Raw genomic sequence first — 24,672 nt, 5'->3', positions numbered from 1 at the left:
TAACTGTATTTACATAGTTGTAATTTCTAAGAAAAAAGCGAGCCATGGTATGAAATATTGAGATGAATCAGAAACAATTACATATTAATAATCCAATAGTCCCATTAATACAGACCTATGCTGAATCTATTTAGTCTTGCATAGTGAAGACTATGAGGTGATCTGGTTCAATTATTATCTTTAAACGCCTCAATCAGGTTAACCCAGTGGAATCTATCAGAAACACCAGGTAAAAAAAAACCAGGAGGACTCAAATGGAAAGAAGTGAATTTAAAAGCAAGAAGAGGAGACACTTTTTTTCACTTATTTGTGTGCAGTTTATACAATAAAATTACTCTCGAACTCCAGCTGGAGGGCTGCGGGTTTGAATCTGTGTTAAGTTTTTAATAAATAATAACAAACTTCATTTTATATAGTGCCTTTAAAGGTGGCTTCTCAAAGCGCTTTACAGCACAACAACAACAACAACAACAACAACAACAACAACAAAATACACAAGATCTCGCTACAATATGTACAATGAAAATACAGCTTGACAGGAGACCACTTGGTCTCTGCATTTATCCGGTCACTGCGGGTGATGCTGGAGCCTGTTCATTAAGGTAAATTTAACTCAGCTGAGCAAATTGAAAGATTTTGGATGGGAAAATTGGATAAAAACATGTTTCCTGACCTTTGAGAAGCAAAAGCAATTGTCTTCTGTCCAACAAATGCTCACACACACACACCCAACCATTTAACTCCAGATGTCATGAGTCAAATTTTATACCAAGGGATATGTTTATTAAGGGACCACATGTGTTCCACAAAATGCAGAATCCATGCATTGGTGTATTGCTTTTGTGTTATTATTTGAAATGCCCCTCTCCAACACACACACCACTGAACCTTCTGTTCAGAAATTTAGGTGTTCTCATGAAGAAAATTAAAAAGGTTTAATTTGAGTGGGCTAGGTGAGGAGGGAAGCTGGCGATGACCGGATACCCTAACAGCTGAACTTTCAAAAATATCAGACTAGCTATTCATATTATCGACGTCCCGTCGGTTTCGCTCTTTTCAGGCACTCGTGATGCGTCGACTAGCAAGGTACATTCCAGAAACTTGACTTGGTTTCCTGTCTGAATTCCCAAACAACGTGGTTGAACTACCTTCCCTGAGCGCTAACCGCTTTCCGTACAGTGTGATCTCTGGCTACAAAGCGCTCGCTTCATAAAAGTGGGCTTGGTGCAAAACCGTACAAGAAAAAAAAAATGAGCAGTGTAGCCCAATCGCCGAAGAAAAGAAACATGGAGTGGGCAGGGCTGTATTCGCACAAATCTTTATAAAATTCACTGCTACATCCGTCTACTACAGCTTCACATTGTAAACAAGCAAGCTGTTGTCATACGGAGCGTGGGTTAACGGGAGCAGCTGCTGAGCGATTGAGTTTGCTGTAATTTAGGATATTTTCGGTGTGCGTTTGTTTGGACTTTTGAAAAGGTAAGATTGTGCACCTGAAAATGAACAGTGCTTTTGCACAGAGTTACTTTTGTCAGATCAGTTTTGTAATACTCTTGCACTCTTAAGCCAGCTGTTACAGAAATCGAGTGTGTTTAGACGAAGTATAGTTTCTTTAAGGGTCTATGCTTTAGTAATTTTTAGGTTGAGGGGGGAACTTAGTTTCCATTTTGTAAGATCACTGATTCGTCGGTTGCAAGCGATAATTTTACTGATGTAAAATCGGTCTGAAATTCAAATGTGCAAGAAAAGGTATGGAATATACGCTTGTCATGTATAAACTTGTGATCTATTGCAAAACCTGTAGTGCGATCTGATTCTTCAAGTACACACAGTAAAATTGAACGGCACTTGAACGGAGTTTATTCCTGTAACAACACACAAAACACTTGAGCATAGGAAACGTTAAAAGATACTGCGCTGTTTTTAAAAATTACATTGTGAAACAACCCGGGTCTACACTATACCGTTGTTAGTATAGTTTTGCAGAGGTGCTGCAGTTGACAGTCAAACTCACAGTACCCCCTGCACTTTAAACTGTACTTTGCTGTAAATTAAATAACGTTATTTGCAGTGCAACTCTACTGCATTTGGTGTGAAGAGTGGAAATATAATGAGGAACCTAATGACATTAAAATGTGCTTCAGCAACTGTATTTGTTCGCTTGGTTCCTTAATATGTATAAAAAGCTGTGACTGTAAGGACTTTCTGACCAGGATTTATTCATCACGAACCGAAGTCCGCCTCACCATCCACTCCCAAGATACTCGTAGGCGTGTGAAACCAAAATGGGAGGACGTACAAAGGGGGGGAGGTATTTAAAGTTGATTGCATATTGAATAAGAATGATGCAAGGCATCTTTCTTGTATACAATACACTTTATAAATACAGTGAGTGTGTAGTTTACGGAGAAAACGTGGTGATGTGTATATACTGATCGGTGAGACAATGGGTACCGCTCCTCCTCCCCTCGGGAAGCGGTCCTTTCTCCTTGGGACAGCTGTCCGCAGTTGACCTTAGTATCGGAACCCGTTTTTTTAAAAAACTGGAGACCGTGTACTGCTGCTCCGAGGACACAGGTCATTCACCGCAGGTGCTGGTGTGGCACTAGGCGAGGGAAACCGAGTGCTCTTTGGTTCACTGCCAGACGGTACATTCACATGTGCAACGTGTTTTTTCCCCCTGTAACCTATAACCCGATTTACTGTATGGATTACTTTGAACTCTCCACGTTCCAGTTAAATTCTAGTTCATCCTCTTCAGTTTTTACGTTTTAAAAGTAAACCACCCCCTCCACACAACAAGAGAAGTTATGTGTGAAGATTACAGGAGCACAATAAACTGCTGCATAAACTAAAGAAATAGAAATGTGATTTTTTGAAATCTAGAAATTATAGTTTCTATAAGTATACATTCGCTGTATGAAATAATGCTGTCATGACTTAATATATTTATAGTACCTTGATAGGAAAGGTAGTATGAATGGTAAGTGGATTTTGGTGGAATGCACCAGGATGAAGATCAAATAGCGTGAAAGTAGTGTGAGCAACAAATTGTGCAGGCTAGTTAATCATTCAGTTGATATTCTTTCCTCATGTTTTATTTCTGTAACACATACTGTGCAATCTTTGGGGTGAGGTTTTCCAGTGCAGCCCTGGAGGTCCGTATACCCACATTGGTGTTGTAAACCGCTTTTATTAATATTGCCTGCATTTTCCTGGAGACTCAACAGGTTCTGCGATTGGTTATTAATACCTTTATATGGACAGTTTTGTTTTTAGTAAGGAGGCACTCATAAAAGCTTATCAACAGCATCTGCAGTTAAGTGTAGGCCACTGAGCTTGTGACCTTGGAAAGAGTATATTGCATCTTTGATATGTGCGGTATGTCCTTCAGTAACCTTTCTAAGGAAGTTAGGCCATTATTTCATGCTTTTATACCTGAATGTCTTATTGTGCTTTCACATATGCAGTGTAGTATATTTGTTGTGCTTGATTAACTTTTTTAGGAAGTTAGTTGCTCTCGGTCTGTCCTAGCAGTACCCACCTCAGTAGTCAAGATCAGGATTTCAAAGGATTCACATTGCTGGCTTGGTAGCACAGTGGTTAAGTAGGTTAAGTGGCTTTTGGGAAAATTGTCTCTGGTATGTGTGTGTGCGAGTTTGTGTGTGCCCTGTGACGGACTGGTGTCCTGTCTGAGGTGTATCCTGCCTTACACCTGTTGTTTGTCAAGAAAGACTCCAGCTCCCTTGTGGCCCTGAAATTAAGAGGGTTGAAAATGGATGGATATCAGTGGTGGAGAGTGATTTTTTTTTGTTGTTAGTTAAGCAGCACGATGTGTTCATGAGCGCTGCTGCAGTTGCCCGTCATCAGCTGATTGAATAAACTAATCAAATTAGTTTAGCGTTTCAAGTGAAAGAAACAGAAACAGGTTTTGGCCCTTTTTAATGCTAAATCCTCTGACTTTTTATCAGTCTGCAGCATATTGTGTGTTTTCACACACCGAGCTGAACAAGGCTTGAAATAGTCCTTTAAGGCTAGAAATGGTTGGTATAATTGAATTAACAGAAAACAGAAAATGACTAAAATAAATCCAGTTTTTGTACAGTAAATTAACTTGTTTACCCTCCTGATTTCGCAGAGGGATTTTCACAGATTCTCATCCACCTTCTGACCCTATCCTTAAAAATAAGAAAACTAATTTGGATGCAGTTTAAACTCTTTAAATAGCATCATACTGTAGGTTGACCTCCAGTAAATGCACACAATGTGGATTTTCTATTATTTCTTATATTTTGTAGAATTATTTAGGAAGATGTGTTTTGCTGACATGTTTATTAATTGCAGCTTCCATTCAACTAATATGCAGCACCAAACAGCTACATATAGACTAGAGTAGAACAACAAAAATAAGTTAATGAACAGAATGACATACTTACTTAGCCACAGCCAGAACTGCATAGTAATTGGGCAAATACACAGATGCATCATGAGATCTACAGAACAGATATGATTTATATATATATTACTTAGTTTATTTTAGATTCAAAAAATTGCTGCTTTAAGCTTCTGTATTACAATGACAGCAAAGTGGTGTTTTATGAAGTACTGTTTCCTCAAGCTGCCTTAACGATGGTATTTTTAACATTGTGACTACACTAGTTTCTGTTCTGAAGTTTTTTGCTCCCCTCCACTAAAGAGTAGCTGCTTCCTTTAAGTTTAAGTCATGGGCACGTAGTTTCAGCCTGTTGTATAATACTGCACGTCTCTGATTAGGACGCAACCTGATCTAAAACCTTTCATTGGCCATTCGGATATAATTTTTTAAAATTGTTTTTTAGCATATAGGAATTATTAATATCTGTGAGTTAAATAATTAACTTATCTTTGATCTTACTTAAGATGTAGGCCTAAATCCTTGTTTGTTTCTGTTAGGCTATTCAATTTCCCAACTCATTTCACCCTTCCATTCTCTAACCACTTCTTTCAATTCAGGGTTTAGGGACTAGCAACAGGTACAAGGCAGGGTTATCCTGGAAGCCAGTCTATTGCAGGGGATGCACAGACACAAACTCACACACTGGCACTTGGGGCGGAATAACCTACCAGTATGTTTTTGAACTGTGGAAGGAAACTGGGGCACCTGCAGGAAACCCATGTGAACATGGGGAGAACATGCAAACTCCATGCAGATAGCAGGTCTTGAATTGATCCCAGGGCCCTAGTGCTGCTTGGCAGCAATGCTAAAAGCTCTGCTATCCTGACACCCCCACCCCCCACTCATTACAACCAGTGTAGTAATCTGGTATTTCAAGATTTTGATTGTCAAAATACTGTTTGTGGAAATACATTCTGGGGACTTGCCTGGTCATTCAGATTATAGTAGGTCAGCTATCGATCATCAGTTGACTTTAGAAAATGTGTGTTAATGCTTAATCCATTATATGTATTCAAAGAGCCTACAATAAATGTTTGTCGAACCTAAATCTCCAGTTTTAGCGCACACTTGGTTTTCACTTAGTAGCCATTAAATCATTAATTTATTCACTAGACCACTCTCGCTTCTTCAGTTTACACCAGTTGTTGAAATCAAGTGAAGTTTTCTTCTGACAAATCTAGGAATTGTCGCTGATAAATGGAAGAGACGTCTGTCACGTGGTCTTGATGAGGAGATAGGTTGAAATGCAGATGCCTTGGGCCAATACGCAGGTTCTCTTTTAATGAAACCTTTGTTCTTATTCCCATGTTTTTAGGATGGTGTGCATACTGTAAAACCTCTGGTTTAACGGCCTTCATATTTAATGGTTGAGATCTGCTAATGAGAAATTTTATCTGTAAAATAGAATTGCCTCACTTTCCCCACAATAAATGCACAATTAATAAAATGAGGGAAAATAAATGCTACATTCAGGAATATTAATAGTTCCTTACAGGGGGTGGTCAATTGCTTACGATGGGTGTTATTTTTGTTTTGTACACTTCAGCAAAATGTATTCAGTATGTTTTTGACATGTGAAACAAAGAGCTTGTATATTTATGATAAGGCACAGGAACAATTTTCATTGACTGTTAATTGCAATTGTTAAAAACGATCCAGAAAGCATATATACCTTTATATAAATTTCTCATGTAGTGATTTTGGGGGTGGAAAAAAACATCATTTGTTTGAGAGTTTGATATGTCTTTCCATGATGATATCTGTTGAGAATCTGTGTAATCTGCCATCTTTTGTCTGTTTCAGATCTTGATGTACTCTATATTTTCTGTTGTGAACTGCCTGTATCTGCACCAGTAGTATGCTGTTGGTGTTCTGCTTTGTCAGTTATGTTTATGAAGGTGTAAATGTAGTCTTAAATGGGCATATTTTTCATTTTTTCAGTTGGAGTTCTAACAGATTAGTTCAGAAGGATTAAGAAGCAATCGTTGTTTTCATGTGCAGTCGGTAGGATTTCTGGATCTATGCGGTTGTTTTCAACGGAATGGGCTTGCATTAAGTATACAGTGTAATATTAGAGATTTATCTTCCACAATATATTACAAGGTAATGGGTATGATAAGGTAAAAGATGTCAGTTTGTTTTGTTAGAATATCCCTTGAACTTTAATGAAGTAAGAATATCCGTTTAAATGTTTCTTCACAAGGAATGGAAGTGGAGAAATGGTTAAGTGTTTTCTTTCTTTAGTTTGTTCATACTGCACTCTTCTCTATATGGAAATGGAAGAACTGATTTGTGTACAAATATCATAGTGAAATTTTAATAATTGCTTGTCTTTGGACCAGGGAATTAAAAAATCTTTGGTTACCTCAGTATCAGCTTTTATTTCTTCATATGTCGTAGCATTGTGGGGAAATGTATTTTGTTTAAATCACTTGACTTTTACATTTCCTTCTTCATATTTCCAAGTATTTTTTTTCCTGACTGTAATCATTTTTTTCCACTGCAATAATCTAGTCATAGGTGCTGAGTTGTTTTTATAGTAGGTCTTGTGGTTATATGGTTATTTCTTCATGTTATATGGATCTGAACGTCCACTGATCACTGAAAACATCTTTTGTCCTGCTTTATTGCTAGTTTAATATTAAAAAAAACACATCTTAACAACCTCATATCTAAGTACTTGGTCTTGGATTTAATTGGTTTTGATATTTCTGTAGGAGCTCCGAAAACTCAGGTTTTTAATGATCTGCAGTTGGGGTACTCTGAAACCTTTTTAAAACTTGTGCTCACCGGTTCTTTAAGTACTGTTTCGCGGTTCATTCCACCACCTCCTTTTGGTGACCTTTGAAGCCAATGGCAGACAAACTTGAAATCCTGGTTTATAATAAAAGATGAAAGTGTCATGGTTTGCAAGCGTATTCTTCCAGTACAAAGTAGTTTTTACTGGTGAGTAAACCTGAAAGCTGTTTCTATGGCCTGACACTATTTAACAGATGTTACGCAGCCTTGTACTCTAGTAACAGAATGAGATGCGTTAATGTACAAGTGATCTGTGCTTGGCTCCCACTGTAGAATATTACACAGTGCAAACAGGGTCTTGGCAGTTGTGGGTGCTGCAAACTGTGATAGCACTGTTGTGAGGATTGAGCAAGACAACGTCTCCTTAATCTAAACTGGAGAACCTCTTCTCTTATGGTTTAAAGCTGCATTGCAAACAAATTACATGAATACTGTACACCTCCAGCAAATGCATGTTTTAAAACCTTCCATACTTGTAGGAATGTGCATCTGTAGATATTTAAAAGCTAGCAAGCCTGGCATATCCTCAGCATTTCATTTTGGAAGAGGAACTGCAGATAGTTGTACTTATAATCCCAGCCCCAGGTTCTGGAGAGTCACAGCATCTGCAAGTTTTGATTCTACCCAAGCTTTTAATGAATTAAATGAATCTATTGCTATTAATTCAGGGTGTTTCTCTATTTTAGTCTTTGAGATGCTGTATAAAACTCACAGAGCTGTAGGCCGCTAGACTAGGAGAGAGGATCACTGACCCATGTAATCAGTAACCTAAAGAACACATTCTACACAGTACATTTTTGAAGAGTCATGGGTGCTTGTGAAAAACAGTTTAATTTACTGCACTACAAAACAAGTAAAACCAAATTATGCATGTGCTTTTTCCAATACCTCCACCCTTGTGCATGTAATGTTAATATGTAATCTGATTTTTAATTTGTTGAAGTTTTCCTCTGCTTGAAGAGGCAGTAATAGGCAGTTTTGGATTAGCTGTTGCGTAACTTGTTAAAAAGTTCAATATAACCATGGAAAGCTCAAATATACTTTTATGGTTGTATTTTGAATTTCAAAAATGGTTTGCTGGGTGTTTTTCGGAGAAGGAGGGGAAAAATGCCTCAGAGCATGTGCTGTACTAATGAATTTCTCTGTTTAGATATTTTAATGAAGCATAACTGATGGTCCTGAAGCAGTCTACCTAAAAGTTAAATATTAACTAAGTGAGGTTGTAGGGTTGCCCTTCACGCGTGTAGGAGGTGACCTAGATGTGGAATGAGACTGCCAACTCAGCAATGTTAACAGACCACAGAAGTAAAGAAACCGATTTTATGGCATCTTGTTTGCTTGGCAGTGCTGCCTATGGGACACATGGTGCCTCCTCTATAAACAAAACAAAAGCTTTTAGTGTGTGTGTTTTTTCCCCAAGTCACCAGCCACTCGTTTCATAAAGCATTCACGTGTTTCAATCCTGGAATCTGCGTGGGGCTGAAACTTTTCTTAACAAAAGAGCCAGTTGAAAGCGACTCATTTCCGGTGGTTGGAAGGCAAAAAGCTTTTCTTGTTTGGAGAAATTTGTCGGGGTTGTGAAAGTTTCTGTTCAGCAGGACGTTGGATAATGAGACCAGTTGATTTTTTTTTGCTTATTCTGATTGGCGATGGAATCTTTGAGCGAGGAGAAAATACCATTTTCCTTATCGTAGTTGTTCCCCCCCCCCCCCAGATCTTATTTACACTTATTATTTTTTTAAAATACTAAAACTTTTAAAGCCAGATTTAAACATAGTGTTGTCAACAATCCAGAGGCCAAAAACAGTGAGAAGAGCACATGAATGCAGCTGTCTGTGGTTTCCAGCAAGTTCCTGCTCTGAGAGGCACTGTGCCAAGTCTGCCTCTCCATACAGGAAGAGCATGATGAGTAACCTTTAGAAACCTCTCTGAACAAAGTACTCGCTATCTCCAGATGTCTTTTTTTGTCTGTAGTTTTTTTTTTTGTTTACATTAGTACTGCAGTTTCTGGCTTTGAAGATCTCATCTTTCATTTCGAATGTGGTAATATTCTTTGACATTTTTGTAATGGCAGTCAAATGCAATGTACATGTGTGTGACGATACAAAGAGTGCATGACAAACCTACCATGGGTTTTAAATACACATGAATGCTTGAAATGTTATATGTCTGTACAGCACTGATGAAAGCAGTAGTATAGTGTCTTGATTGGGTTCAAACTTTATAATAGATGTTTAAGTCAGTATTCACTTTTCCCAAATATTTTTGCTCTGTAAAAAAAAAAACTGAATGCATTATGTACCAAAGCACAGTTTCTCAAATGCTGTAGATTAGATGGATTGGAAAAACTTTTCACATTTCACATTTTGAAATCTCTGTAGATTGGCAGATGAGGAATGCATTGGTTGCTTTGAATTTTTGAAGGTCCTATGCTAGAAAGCTTTTTCCCTCTTGAATCCTGTTTACATTTGAATATTTTGTGCTTATTTTTGATCAGACACCATATGCAAGATGATGTCCAGTAACCTATCAAATAATTGAATCTGAGCCTTCACTGTATATTTGTTTGTATAACGTTAGATGTAACACACTGATCCATTTACTTTCTACTTGTTTTCATGTACTGTGAATTTTGTGTGTATTAATGTTTCTTTTTTCTTTAAGGATCACCCCAGCAATGACGGAGGAACAGCAGGATACTCACCTCACTGAAACAAAGCCCCTTGTGGACCGCGAACTGCCTGTATGTTTTTTTTTGGGGGGGGTTCATTGGTTTGTTTCAGTTAGATCATTGTGAAAATTGTTTCATAAAACCTCATCAGATACCTATAACATTTATTGGTTTTCTTCGGATTACCTTTAATTGACAACAAAACTACTGTTTTTTGTTCTCTTGCCTTTTTGCCTCTCTTCTGTATCTCACAAGGATACTTTAGATCTTTCACATGAACTGGCTCAGAGAACAGAGGTTTGTAAAGCTGCAAAGCATTGAAAACGACATTTTCACACAAGCTTTAATGGCTCATGTAAATCCTATTACCTGAACAGGATGCCTGCGTGTTTGATCTCCAGTTTTATTATCAAATTTCATTCTGTTATTTTTTGGGGAGGAGTTATTCATCACTATAAACTCACCATGTTGAAATACTTGCTTAAGCAAATGAAATGCTCTTTGTGGCCAATAAAAGTAATTTCTGCTGAAGAGCTAACAATATTTTAGTGGCTGCCTAGCAAAGAAATAATCGGTGAATTGCAGGTTAAAAAAAGTTTTCATATTGTAAAAAATTACACGTCAAATATATGAAATTTGTAATATCATGTACATTCAAAAATCTAACAATAAGACGCTTGAAGCCAACACAAGCTGGAAGATCTGTGCAAGTGCTTGGTGAAACAAACTGTATACAGACAGTATGAATACCAGGCAGCAGTGAAGGCAACTCAGTGATATGCACTTCGTATTTACACTCAATAGGAGCAAAAGGCACTCAAAGACCCACACTGAATGTAACCTGAGAACTGAGAGACCACAGATGAATCTTAAGTGGGTTCAGTGGTTAGCATTCCTGCCTCATGGTGCTGTGGCCCTGGGTTTAAGTCCAGACCAGGAATGTGATCTGTGTGGAGTTTGTATGTTCTTCCTGTGTTTGCATGGGTTTTCCCTCTGGGTGCTCTACCCATAAGTCCAAAGACATGCTAGTAGGTTAATTGGCATCTGTAAAAAAAACAATTGGCCCTCATTTGAGTATGTTCCCTGTGATGGTCTATCTTTCTGCATGGTATCCTGTCACGTGTGCATTCCTGGCTAGGTTAGGCTCCGGCTCTCCCAGCATCCTTGTACTGGATAAGCACATTAGCAAATGGATACATGAATGTTGATTAGGCTGTGAAAAGTGGTCACAGAGTGAGCAGTTCTGATAACTGTGGTGAGATCATTCCCACACTTGAGTGGGAATGGGCTTTGGAACTGGTAGTAGAGAGAGTCTAATGGAAGAATGGAGACTGTGTGATGGAGGACTGAAAGAGCAGAGTGATTGAGAAAATGGTAGGCAAGGACTAGGGTTTTAAACCCGACAGGTGGAACAGTAAGGAAGGTTGGGAAAGAAAGGCTAATTTTTGCAGTGAGGTCTGCCAAAAGAGTTAAAGTGGTTGGGGCAGGACAGTACCAGGACTTGGACTGGGTGCTGTGTAGAGTAGTTGGTGAGGAATACCTGTTTCCTGTGAATGTTTCTCCAAAAAGAAGGGGCATGGGCATGCCAAAGAAGAAATGTATTGGACTTCCTGGCACAGAGAGGCAGGGCGTTGGAGTCAAGAGAGATAAAACCAAAGAGGTCCACAAAAAGGGCAAGTAGAGAAAAGGAGAAAAAGGTCAGGCTTTGAGAGGCTGAGTTTGAGATGATGGGATTTACGTCCAGGAGGGGATGACTGTGAAACAGGCAGAGGTATAGAGCAAACCTGAGCTTCTGGCGGAGCACAGAATATGTGAACACGGTGTGTATGATACGAAGAGGTGAGAGGACACAGTGTGTGGAACTCTAGGAGGACACTGTGGACACCATAGGAAACGGAGGAAGAACCTTGCTAGAAGATCTGGTATGTGTGATCAGCATGGTAAGAAGAAAACCAGGTGAAAATGCCATCAGATGCAAGTGTTAGTGGAAGAAAATGGATTGATCCAATATGTTGAGGGCAGGAGAGAGAGGCAGCTCGAGCTGAAGGATCAAAATTGTTAACAGACAAGAAGGCAGTCACAGTTAAGTATGCTGAGCATATAACCGACTGGGAATACATTAATTGAAATGGACTTCTAAAATACTAGTGAGGTTTGGGTGAACATACTAGGGGAAATAGAGTAGACTGATACATCAGTATTTCATTACAGTCAAATTTGAATGGTTATTTTGCCTAGATATATATTGTTACATAAACTAACTGTAATACAGTGGTATAATACAAGTACAACACTTTAAACACTTTAGTGAAGAACTCTGTCAGTCTTTGTAAAGTTCTTTATTCATTGCCTCTGCTCACAGAAGTTGATTGTTGATTGTGTTCACAAACCTATTTCTTTGTAAAGGACACTGAAGGTAATATAGTACTGTCCTGAGGAACGTTCACTTTCATCACAGTTTTCATTATTTTTTTAACTTTAATCCAATACCAGTAAGTGTTATGTGGTAATTTGATTTCCAAATGTACACTTATTTCTTTTGTTTGTCTTCCAGGGGCTACGAGAGGCGATTCAGGAGTTTGTGACCAAGGCAAGTATCCATGACTTTTGATTTATCAAGATCGTATTATATTTGTAGGAGAGCTGATAGGCGAGAACAGCCATTTGTTAAGGTGTGTTCAAGTGATAAAGCCAAAATAAATGATCTCAAATGGGTGGCAGCTTCCTAGCTGGCAACATTCATATCACTTTCTACAACATTTTGCCAACAAATTTGAAATTAACAAAACATTTAATTAACATGACAGGAGTAGCTGGCTTCCTGGTACATTATTCTATTTTATAGTGTATTTTACGGTATGTAGTTAAAAATGGAAATGGTTATTACAGGACAGGGGGTCAAGACTTTACAGCGAAAAGAGTATCGCAGTTTTATACAAAAGTTGCAATTTGATGTAGCAATTATAGGGAACAGTTTGAATTTTCCATAAATTCCAGGCGGTACTTGGTACATTTTGATCCACAGACGTTTGGCTCCACCTTGTGATGTGCTCACAACTAAGTAACTGCTGGTGGTGGAAGGGAGTAGGGAGACGAATCAAGCTACTGTACGGTATAACGCATACAATACAAAATATAAAGCAATGTATACAACATTTGACATGCAGTTTCCTCAGTTTTTATTGTATTTACATGTTTTGATAGGACTATTACTGGATCTAATATTTTTTGATTGGATGAAACAATAGTTGGGCTGGAAACTGTTGATTGGAGTGTGTTTTAATTAGTTTAAACTTTGATTTCTATGCTGGTATGTTGAACACTGGCTCCTACCAAGGTTCATGTTTAATCCTATAACAGCCTTAAGTGGCACTTGCTGCTGGGTAGCCTTGATAACCAATTAAAATTCTGGCTTGTTGGTATTACACTATATAAGATGTCCTTTTCATGAAAACATAAAACTATATAATTAAATGTTAATTACCTTCTGTTTCCTTTGTTTTATTTCTAATGTTGTATGAGGGTGAGGTCATGTTTATAAAGAATATTATTCAAATGCTTAGGTACCACAGCTTGGTCAGTTCATTTCATAAAGTGTAATACTATGAAACTGGGAATCTACGTTATTGTAATTTTAGAACTAAATAGATTTGAACTTTTTTTCCGTATCAGTTTTTGTTTGGAGATTAATGATGTTGCCTTTTACAAGAAATTAACCATAATTGATGAAGGTGTTTGATAGTCTTGGTTCAGGACCTTGGAGAGCACCAGATACATTAAGTGTTACATGTCTTGCTAAGACAAGACAGTCACACTGTTGCATAGACTGTGCCAGGGTAATTTTCAGTTTCCATTTCAATTTTAAAAGCTTGATTCGAAGTTGCAAAAGCTCAAAAGAATTGTGTCCTAAAATAAGACTTTATTCTAAAAGCTCTGTGCAATTGTTTGCTTTGATGATGCAAACTCTTGTTGCAGAAATTTTAACTGACAAATTGGTTGGTACATAAGAAATAATAGTGCCGAAGATCTGATAACAGTTTTATTCCTGTGTAAACGAATATGAGGAAGGATTTTAAACCATTTGTTTTGTTGTTATGCTGTTGGTGTTTTTGTGAAGTTTTAGACTCTTAAATTTGGTTTGTAAAATGGGCAAAAATAGTTTGTTACGACATTAAATTCTATACTATGGTTGGTAGTTTAATAAAAGCTTTATTTTCCACATTTGCTTCTCAATATTAATCTCTGTTGCCTTTTGCAGTTAAGTGTTAAGGAATTCATGATTCCTTATTGGGATGTAAAGTTTTAACAGATTTTGGCATCGTGATAATTTTTCCCCCTTCAGTTGATTGCATGAGCCTTTACCACTTTTGTATGATTTAAAGGGGTAGTATGCAAAGGAAAGCAAGCTTATAACTTATCACACTTGAGCAGTCCTCTAACTATAGATTGATTGATGTTTGCACGGCTTTATTAAAAATGTGAACTTGGCTACTCTTGATCACAAAAAAGGCAACGCTGAAAATGTAATGAACCTCGGTAACAGTTTGAGTGTTATGCAATATGCTGTTATTTAAGAGACATTTGAGAGGAAGTCAAATTCTAATTGCCCACTTCTGCTCTCCAGCATATAATTCAGGGGCCATCTTTTCTACACTCCTCTCTCCTTCCCAGCTTCACCATTGCAACAGCTCCCTTAGCATTTCCTCATAAGTGAGGAGGGTTGCATTTCCTCAGCCAAGTGCATTAACGCCAAAGTGTTAACCAAGTTTGTCCTTCGAATTAAGGAACAAGTTATAGGTTTATTCCATGCTGAAAAAAATAAGAAAGAAAACACGTTTCTGCCCTGGAGCCTTCTTCAGGTGTGTTTTCTCTCTTCTCTTTTCAGCATGGAATAAACCTATTACTTGTTCCTTTGCAGCGTACACATGCTGACGCAGCTCCCCACCTGAACTACTAAGTCCTTCATATTAGTCTGATTGTTGCATCGTTTTTAGAATTTGACCCGAGCTACTGAATTGTTGGTATGGTTTTTGAGTTTTGAGACTACTAAAATTCTGTGCTGTACTAAATTCTATGTGGTCTTTGAGCAAAAGTCTTTTGAAGATTTATGTTCCCAAGTACAAGGTAAAATGTCTTCCCAGGTCCAGCAAGTCGGAATAAAACTGAACAATATTGTATTTGTCAAAATCATGATTCAGTGGTGCTGTACCTTTTATTTTGCTGCTGTGGTGTTTTCAAATGCACGTATAAATTTCCTTTTGGTAGAGAAATCAAATTTGTGATTAATCATGGTACAAGATTCCTTAGTAGGTGCTGCTTAGCGGTGTTAATAAGGGGATCCTCCTTCTAGCTGTTGAGTTTAATTAAAATGGATACATCGTTACCTGTGATGTATTTTCACACCGTTTGTTGATCTGAACATGTGTAGAAGGTGATGCCACAATTATTATGGCAATTAATATATGGTAGAATCAGAAATTCTGATCCTTAAACCATTGGACATGTAACCCTCATCCCAGTGAATCATGTTCAACTGCCTGTTATTGGACTCCCAACATTTTTTTTCCCCTTAGTTTACCTCCACTTAGAAATAAATACCAATGTCAGCAAAATGATGTAATGTTGTGTAATACTGTTTCTTTATGAAGCCAATGGAAAATCTTTGTCCGAATACTTATGCATCTGCCTTGCACAATGCCTTTCATACATGACAATGAGAAGGCCATTTACTTTTGAAAACTGTGCTGGAATCTTGCTTATCCTCGAGCTTTATAGATGAGAAATAATTGTTTGGGAGAATGCTACATGCTTTCAAACGCGTCTTTTATGATTAACCCATCTGTGAACTTGCTGTAACACATCACCACAATTTAAAGACATGTATCATGATGATAAGTGAAAATGAGATCAATTTAAAGAGTAATCCACAAATATTCTAAAAAACGTGTTTAGTAATGCAGAGACTGTGTGCAGGGAGTGTTGCTGCCTTATAAATGAATTTATAAACAGATGGCCGTCCTGTGCTGATCCTTCCGAACAGATTACTGTCTTTGGTTTTCCAGGGCAGTGTTTAATATCGAGGACTGTCTACAACTCTAAGAGCATTGACGTTGGAGCAGGAGAAATCCCATCTGCTCCAGCTGCTTCGCACTGCAGACACTAACCGCACGTAGTCAGCCTCTCTGGCTAAATGGGATTAGTGCAGCAGTAAAGCTGCTGATCACTTGCATCAAGAAGGAACTGAGGCAGACAAAGCATCAGATGTTTTGCCTCGCGCATGGCGCAGTATAATGGACATTGGTTGTATCTTTTAAGATTTGTGGCCCTGCGTTTATATGTGGGTTTTGTGAAGAGACTTTTATTACAATGAGCATTCAAATACAGTATGTATTCAGCTGTTGCTTTGTGCTCCCTGGGTTGTTCTTTGAGGAGCCTATAATCATTTTACGCATTGTGCTCCTGTATGTGTTCTGTAATAAAGTTAGAAATATGATTTTTCATGGAATGAATCTTCTGAAGTAGAAATTATTCCAAACTGTTACAACGTTAAAAAAAACCACAGAAACATGAATCTGCACATGCCCCCCTTTTGAATTTCTCTAAAGAGCCCAGCATAGAAAGGCATAATGAAAACATTTCCACTTCTGCATAGTTTTTATGAACTTTTTTTCCTTAAATTAATCACAGGCCCATTCTATAGAAGTTTGTTTTTGATGTCCCTGACCCAAAGAGGGCCAGCATTCTTTAGATGATCAAACCCCCCTGACTTTGACTGATCCAATTTAAAGATCACTTCATCCAGAATTAGCTTGTTGTGGTTACCGTGCAAGGCACCATGGGAGTCCAGAGCTTATGCTGAATAGCAAACAGCAGGAGTATAAAACTGAGATTTCAGCTGAGTTCAGGCTAAGTACTTTAGGAGGCTTTAAAGAGCTTGGGTCTGTCCCACCTTGCACTAACTACAATAAACATGGTTTTGGAAGATGAAGACTCTGTCTTTGAGATTGATATTGCTGTGAGTAATGCTTTTTTTTCGTCTTCAAGTAGAAGGGCTAAAATGAAGTTTTTATGTGATATCTTAAGAATGTGATGAATAAATCGGACTAATGTTTTTTGTTGAAAAATGTAGGAATACTGTAGGCATGCAGCCATCCATTGAAATTGTCTGCTTCTTATGTTACTGCATTCTAAAACACCCAGACTGTACTGAAGGAATTTGATGTTTTGCACTAGTCTTTTGAATGGGTAATACTGAGTTATTGGGGAAACACTAATTAGGTAATATTTCTTTCTTTAACCAATAAGTCCTTGCATTTATGCAACGTTGTGGTAAGTTTTTTAATGTTATTGAAGAATAGGTTAGATCTTAAGCTTTTTTTTATTCTTTTGTCTTGTAATTAGATTTATTTTTTTAAATCAACTGCATCTTCACTGTGATGGTCAGTAAACAAGTGCTGGTGAATCAAAGTCAAATTCAGGAACGTGAGCAATATAAAGTTTTACTCCATTCTTTTACAATGTTAAACTACGGTAGCCTACAGTTGTTTGAAAGTAAACTATTCTAGAGTTGGAGAAGATCATTTTAACCAGTTTCAAGAAAAGGCGGCTGTCTCTAGAAACTTCAGACTTTTTGTGCTTTTGGTCGTCAGGAGTAACTGGTGGCAAGCGCAAGAATAATCCGGACAGATTAAGAGAAATGATCCTCTTGTGCCTAAAACTCTGTGGTAATGGATGCCACAACAATGGAATGCTTTAAGGTCTCCTATTGCACATGTGTACGACTGTATTTTGAGACCTTGAAATAAAAGATTGAAAACATATATAATATAGAACTGTGGAACAATAGGTTTTGATAAAATATACTCCTTATTCCCCATTTCTTTTAAATGGCACTAACTAAGGATAACAGAAGAGTGCTGTTACTTGTCTCAAGTATGCCAACAAAGACCTAACCTCTGTTTTAAATCTACAGGAACATGACATTGACACACCACATGGTCCCATCCATGTCACCATGCAAGGAGTCCCAAAAGGCAACAGGCCTGTCATCCTGACGTTTCATGACATTGGCCTGAACCGTAAGTACATCCTTCCGTTCATTTTCAAACTGCTTTTTCAAAATAGGGTCACAGGGAAGCCGGAGCCTATCTTGGCAAGCAACAGGCGCAAGGCAGGACACCTGTCCATCACAGGCATACACACACACCAGGACCAATTTTCTCAGAAGTCTGTTAACCTACCAGTATGTCTTTAGACTTAAGACTGTCTTTAGACTCTGAAAACCAGACCACCCAGACAAACCCATTAGCACACAGGCAGCACCCCAGAGCTGCAAGGCCGCAATGCTAACCACTGTGCTACTGTACCACCCTGAACTGTAGGTTAAGGGTTAAAATATAGAATTATTTGGACATTTACATGACATTCTAAAGACACAAAAAACGTTTTAAATGGCATATTCTAATGAAAAAAATCAATTTGTACAACTTGTACCAAAGATTTATCATATCCATTTTGGGATTATACTTTTAATTTATATCCTAGACCATTATTTCGATTATACAGTCGCTATTGATGTCATCACAATTGCATAAAAATCCCTTGTTCTTATTTTGAAACCACTTCCAGTCTGGTTGCTTCATGAAGTGCTATGCATTTATATTGCTGTAAACCTTTTTTTATAAGGGAAAATCCATTAATTTGTGCTGCTTTCCTTGTACAAATTAAAACATTTGGTGACTGTGTGTCCATGCAGAGCTGGGTTCCTTATTGATTCTGAACCCCCAGTTACTAAAATGTGATTTTTAAAAAATATATATTTTATTTTTCACTTCTTTAAATTTGTTACTAGTGCTGCACCTTTCAAGGGCTTGGATGCAGGTTTTGCTGTGACAAAAACATTTTGGGTTTTCTAAGTGGACTCGCATTCCCCCCCTGTATTCAGATAAGACGTGTTTCAACTCGCTCTTCAACTTTGAGGACATGCTGGAGATCACCCAGCACTTTGCAGTCTGCCATGTGGATGCTCCTGGACAGCAAGAGGGGGCCTCATCCCTTCCCACAGGGTGAGCCTCCTACTTCTTGAGGAATTCTTGAGATGGAGTGTAGTTCTGTACAGAAATAGTTTTTTGATATATGATTTTAGTAGACGGTCTGTGCTAGCCAGCATCTGTGTTAAGGCCTAAGAGTTCCCTTCGTTTTTTGAAAATGTAGGTCATGGTGTCAGACTTGTAAACAAGTTAGAATCTTTGATTACTTGGGCTAACAAAGAATGTCTTGTAAACCAATTATCCTTGTCACACTGACCTACTTTCAGTTCAGGACCGACAAAAGGAAGAATAGTTGCATCTTCCAGCTTCAGTCAAAGTCTTCTGAATGTTAAGCTGTTTTATTGAATGATGGCATTATAAGTTGAAATTGAAAAGCTAAATTTAACATGCACTAAAACGCTATAGTTTTTTTCTTAGCTTACCCATTTGGGAATAGGATATTAAGTGTAACAATTGATTTTGAACGTGTCAAAATGAACAGCGTTAACACTATAAATTCAAATACTGATGGTTTTCATTTTGCCGCATGCTTTAAATGACAATTTCTAACACAAAATCTAAGCAACAAGTGGGTCATAACAGGGGCTACAGCTTTGAAATGCTCACTAAGTAATAATAAGAGGTTGACCAGAACTGAGAAATTTTCCAATGTTTTAATGACCATGGGGATATAGTCACTGCCACTCAGAATAATTAAACACAGATTTTATTTTGATTATAGAAAAGTCTCTGATGGATGGCTTCTGTAATACTGTCTTGATGTAGAGCTTTATGAACTCAAATATGAATACGTGTTCCATAGGTACAACTATCCCTCTATGGACCAGCTCTCTGAAATGCTTCCAGTGGTTCTCAAACACTTAGGGTAAGCTTGTAATTCTAATGTCCATATTTTTAGGATTGAGTCCAGTATGATCTTCTCACTATCTAAAACAGACATTCTTAAACATGCGATTTAGATTTGTTTTTGTTATCCATTATGTTAGTATATGAAGAGGAATCAGAAAGTCATTAAATATTATATAATGGGCTACTATAATGAGAATATTTTTACACGGAATAGTCTTCAGTTTTGAAAGCAATAGCATACAAATGTTCTTCTGTTTACCAGTCTGAAGAGCATCATTGGAATGGCCATTGGCGCTGGTGCATACATCCTGGCAAAATTTGCGGTGAGATTGTTTGTTTTTTTTCCCTCTCAAATCTTTTTTCCCCCCCCTCTCCATCTTAATTATGAAAGATTAATTAAACCAGGATTACTTTGATCAAATACTTTATGCACATACCACAGTGTTGATGCTGGCAACATAATCCTTATTGTTGGCATTCCCTAAGTCTTTAGATTTCTTTCTGGAAAAGTAATGAACTTTACAGCACGGCTAGGTTTGTAACGTAATTCTTCATTTAGCTGTCTAAACTTCATCTCTAGAAGTCTCTCGAAGGTGTTGTGCAACTAGAAGGTATGAGAAATTCTTTCCATAATGATCATCTAAACAGAAGACAAAATGTGGAAAACATTAGCACAATAATTCTATATTCTTCCAATGTGGTTATATCAACTATTGTTGACAATTATATTGTAATTATGTTTTCAACCTAAATGACTCCCAGATGCTTTAATTGTACTCCTATATTTGTGATCTTCACTAATATTCTTAAACTTATAATTTCTGACATTTTTCTGCGTTGGGAATGACAAGAGTCTAATGGGACTTAATGCTCATTTTCCTGGCTCTCTATTCCCATCTGTTTTGTTTTTTAGGCTGTGGAAAGATGATATATTTCTGCCCAAAACAATATATAATTAAAATGGTCTCTACACACGAGACAGAAGTTAACTTCTGCTTTAGAATTTCCCCAAGTTTTTGTGAATAATCTTGTGTACATCCCCAAATATTTTTACTTTGGTCTAAAGTAGGAAGTAAAAATCCAACAACTCTAAATCTGCCTTACTTTCAGAAAGTATAAATCATGTTTTAAACCTAATAGTATGCATTCTATAATATGATCTTCCTAATTGGTTTTCACTTTGATAATTGTGTACTATAGTAAATGTCTGTATGTTGCAGCTGAACCATCCTGATTTGGTAGAGGGGCTGGTGCTGATCAACGTTAATCCTTGTGCAGAAGGATGGATGGACTGGGCTGCTCACAAGGTACAGCTGTTGTCATACTGTATATAGAACTATCAAGAGCCCTGCTTTATAGTGTTTCAGTTTTGTCTAGAACCAGAGCTGACTTTCAGAGTGCTTAAATTATAAGATCTCCAATTTCCTCTTCATGGTGTAATTTAACCATAAAGGTGTGTTTGGGAGAAGGTCAAATTCTAGTGCTGCACTGCCACGCTCCTACATGCAAGACCTCTCTGGCAGCCCATAACTCTTCGCACATCTTATCTAGCACCCCACCCTCCACCCCAACTTCACTGTGCTAACATCCTCCCTGCTTCATTCCTTGTAAATGAGGAGGGGGGTTGTGAATTAGTGCCAAAGTAATGAGAAAACCTATTCCTTTTTATACATCGGCTTCTTTTGTTGTTAGCAAATTCGGTCTTCTGGGCACAAGGGTTTTTCAAATCCTTTCAGCCAGCTGTACATGGGAGAGAATGAAAAAATGTTGGCATACTCCTCCAACTTGCGCACCTGCTAAAAGCCACTGGTCTTTGAGCGTATCACTGGCTACTGTATTAGAGGCTAAGTGCTAACTGGAGGAGAGGGGTGTCCCTCACCCACAGCGTTGCAAGCATGCAATTTCTCAGGAAGCCACAGAGTTTGCTGTGTCATTTAGGGAGCTGATCAATCCCAGCCCTTCCTTTAGCACACCCAGGTCATTGTGCACTGCTGGTTGATCAAAGTTGACTAGTGTATGACCCAGGCCCAGTATGCTTTTATCACAGAGCCCCATCTGAGCATGTCTGCTCCTTTTTCAATTGAAATGCTCATGATACTCGCTGTTTGCTATCTATTCTAGGAATTGAATTATTTGTAACTAAAAAGTGAAGCCCCCAGAATGTCCCATATTTCAGTGATGGCTCTTGGTAAGAATAAATTATGTATTGGAAGATATAAGCTTTGCTCAATGCTCCTGTGCAATAAGAGGGAGGGCTTATTTTAATTATTTCCTTTGCTCCTGCTGTTTTACAGCGCAAGTTACAGAATAGATCAAACGAAAAGCAAATAAAAAAATAATTCAGATTCAGTAGGAAAAAATAAAATTGCAATGCAGCAGACACATGTTAAAAGTGCTATACCTGTGTAGAATGAAGTGACATGAGAGAGATCACTTTATGGGCCTTATACAGTTTCTTGATTAGGAATTTGTCTTTTCGCATACCCCAACTTGCTCTCTGTGAGACACACAGACAGGGAGAGAAGCTTGGGGTCAGAGCACAGGATCAGCCATTTATACGGCGCCCTTGGGGCAGTTGGGGTTAAGGGCCTTGTTCAGGGGCCCAACAGAGTAGGATTCCTCTGCCAGCCGCGGGATTTGAACCGGCAACAATCCAGACACTGGCACAGATCCTTAGTCACAGAGCCACCACACCGCCCGTTAATCACCCTGCAACTCACAACTGGCAACCCACTGAAGCTCAGCAGGTGTGAGCCTGGTCAGTACCTGGATGGGAGACCTCCTGGGAAAAACTAAGGTTGCTGCTGGAAGAGGTGTTAGTGGGGCCAGCAGGGGGCGCTCACCCTGTGGTCCATGTGGGTCCTAATGCCCCAGTATAGTGATGGGGACACTATACTGTAAACAGGCGCTGTCCTTTGGATGAGACATAAAACCAAGGTCCTGACTCTCTGTGGTCATTAAAAATCCCAGGGCGTTCCTCGAAAAGAGTAGGGGTGTAACCCCGGCGTCCTGGCCAAATTTCCCATTGGCCCTTACCAATCATGACCTCCTAATAATCCCCATCTATGAATTGGCTTCATTACTCTGCTCTCCTCCCCACTGATAGCTGATGTGTGGTTAGCGTTCTGGCGCACTATGGCTGCTGTTGCATCATCCAGGTGGATGCTGCACATTGGTGGTGGTGGAGGGGAGTCCCCATTACCTGTAAAGCGCTTTGAGTGGAGTGTCCAGAAAAGCCCTATATAAGTGTAAGCAATTATTATTATTATTGTTAATGTGTGTAGGTAAGGTATTGTTGCGCAAAATAAGAAATCCCATTGAGCAGAGGGCAGTATTGCTTGCTTCTAAAATTTCACAATGGTGTGTGGATTAGATTAGAGGTGCAGTTTAAATGATCAGGGACTGAACAGTTTCCATTTCAATGGATAGTTCGTTTCATAGCTATAGATCCAGGGTTGGGAATGAATGCCTCCTGGAGGTGGTGGAGCAGGGAGGGTACAGGGAGAGGTGAGGGACTGGAGATGGACTGGGACAGAGTGGGTAAATTGGCAGTAGGCAAGAATGAAAGTTTGAAATGGTTGTGTGCAGCTAAAGTCAGCCAATGGAGCAACCAATGTAGCAGTGTGGCATATGAAACATGCAGGTAAACAAAATAAGTTTTTCCTGCCGACCTTTGTTTAGAGCCCTGGTACATCATGATCTTGATGAAATGTGGTACTGTGTAAACCTTTGATACATTATTAATGCACTCTCTTACTGTTGTGTAGAGATCGGTCAGTAAATCTTCTGTTAGAATTAAGATTCTAGAGGTTATACAAATGTTGACGCATTCACCGTTAAACCTGTTTTACTTACATTAAAGATGTTATCGGCAAGTGCAGATCTATGTCTGCCTGGCATTTCACAAGTAATCATTTGAAAATTGATTTCAGATTTCTGGATGGGCTCACGCTTTGCCAGACATGGTCATCACTCACCTGTTTGGGAAGGTAAGTGCCTTTCCTGGGTTACCTATACAGAGCTGCCAATAAAAATATTAATTGAAAAGGCATTTAATGAAGAATTGTGAAAGGCAAAATTGGGTTATTGAGAAAGCAATTTATTTCAGACCAATGGCATTTTTTTTAATCATCTGCAGATAAAGGTTGGCATTCAAACAAATATTTGCTTGGGAATTTCTATTTTGTAGCCAGAAATACCATTTAGGAGTGTCCTTATACAAGTTTGAGAGTACACACAGGCTTGAGGTTTTGGTTATTCTTGACCCTGTTGCTCTCATATTTAAAATCTGGACTCAAAGGTGAATACGTTTACCGATTACTGTCCAAAAATCCATAACGCGTTTTGTATTGATCTTGCTATTTACAGAAAAGATGTACTGTATACTGTACTCGAAACTTTTTAAATTCTTACTTGTCATTCCAGTTGTAAAGGTTGGTGTCCTTATAAAGATTAATTGTGTTTAAAATGAAAATGTTTGTTTTACTTTGCTGTAATCTCCAAATCCTACTGTGAGAGAACTGGACACTGGTAATTTATTTGCATGAATTGTGATGGGTGTCTGTCAGATATTGTACTTGCCTAAGCACCTATCATAATAAGAATTATTAATTGTGGTAAGACCAGCTGTCAAAACCAGAAATAGTTTTTAAAGGTTATTGTAATCTACTCGGTAAGACTAGTCATTTATCTTGTCATGTTCAATAAAGACTGAGCCAAAAAGAAGGGCATGTCCGTACTGATGAGCCTTTTCTGCAGGAAGAAATCCATAACAACCAGGACCTGATCCAAGCATATCGTCAGCATATCGCCAATGACGTCAACCAGCACAATCTACAGCACTTTGTAAAATCCTACAACAGGTAATT

The 24,672-nt window shown here is 38.3% G+C and overlaps 1 protein-coding gene across 2 annotated transcripts in view; it reads left to right on the top strand.

Annotated features, from left to right (window-relative positions):
• Positions 1–1,199: 1,199 nt before the first annotated feature.
• Positions 1,200–24,672, top strand: part of ndrg1a (N-myc downstream regulated 1a) — a 30,068-nt gene continuing 6,595 nt past the window's right edge. Inside the window, exons 1-10 of one of the 2 annotated variants that reach the window (XM_088601730.1) lie at positions 1,200–1,479; positions 9,899–9,977; positions 12,460–12,495; positions 17,878–17,983; positions 18,850–18,970; positions 19,758–19,820; positions 20,067–20,127; positions 21,025–21,111; positions 23,737–23,793; positions 24,563–24,666. In XM_088601730.1, coding sequence (XP_088457856.1) covers positions 9,912–9,977; positions 12,460–12,495; positions 17,878–17,983; positions 18,850–18,970; positions 19,758–19,820; positions 20,067–20,127; positions 21,025–21,111; positions 23,737–23,793; positions 24,563–24,666 — 701 coding nt within the window. In that variant the 5' untranslated portion in view covers positions 1,200–1,479; positions 9,899–9,911. Of the gene's footprint in view, positions 1,480–9,898; positions 9,978–12,459; positions 12,496–16,759; positions 16,921–17,877; positions 17,984–18,849; positions 18,971–19,757; positions 19,821–20,066; positions 20,128–21,024; positions 21,112–23,736; positions 23,794–24,562; positions 24,667–24,672 lie in introns of those variants that run through there. The other variant, XM_088601731.1, reaches the window with a different exon arrangement.

This window comes from Lepisosteus platostomus, chromosome 12 (assembly GCF_059453375.1).
Source record: "Lepisosteus platostomus isolate fLepPlt1 chromosome 12, fLepPlt1.hap1, whole genome shotgun sequence".
In the NCBI taxonomy this organism is placed as follows: domain Eukaryota; kingdom Metazoa; phylum Chordata; class Actinopteri; order Semionotiformes; family Lepisosteidae; genus Lepisosteus; species Lepisosteus platostomus.
The sequence above is the reverse complement of the archived record's forward strand: the minus strand, read 5'-3'. Positions and strand labels throughout refer to the sequence as shown.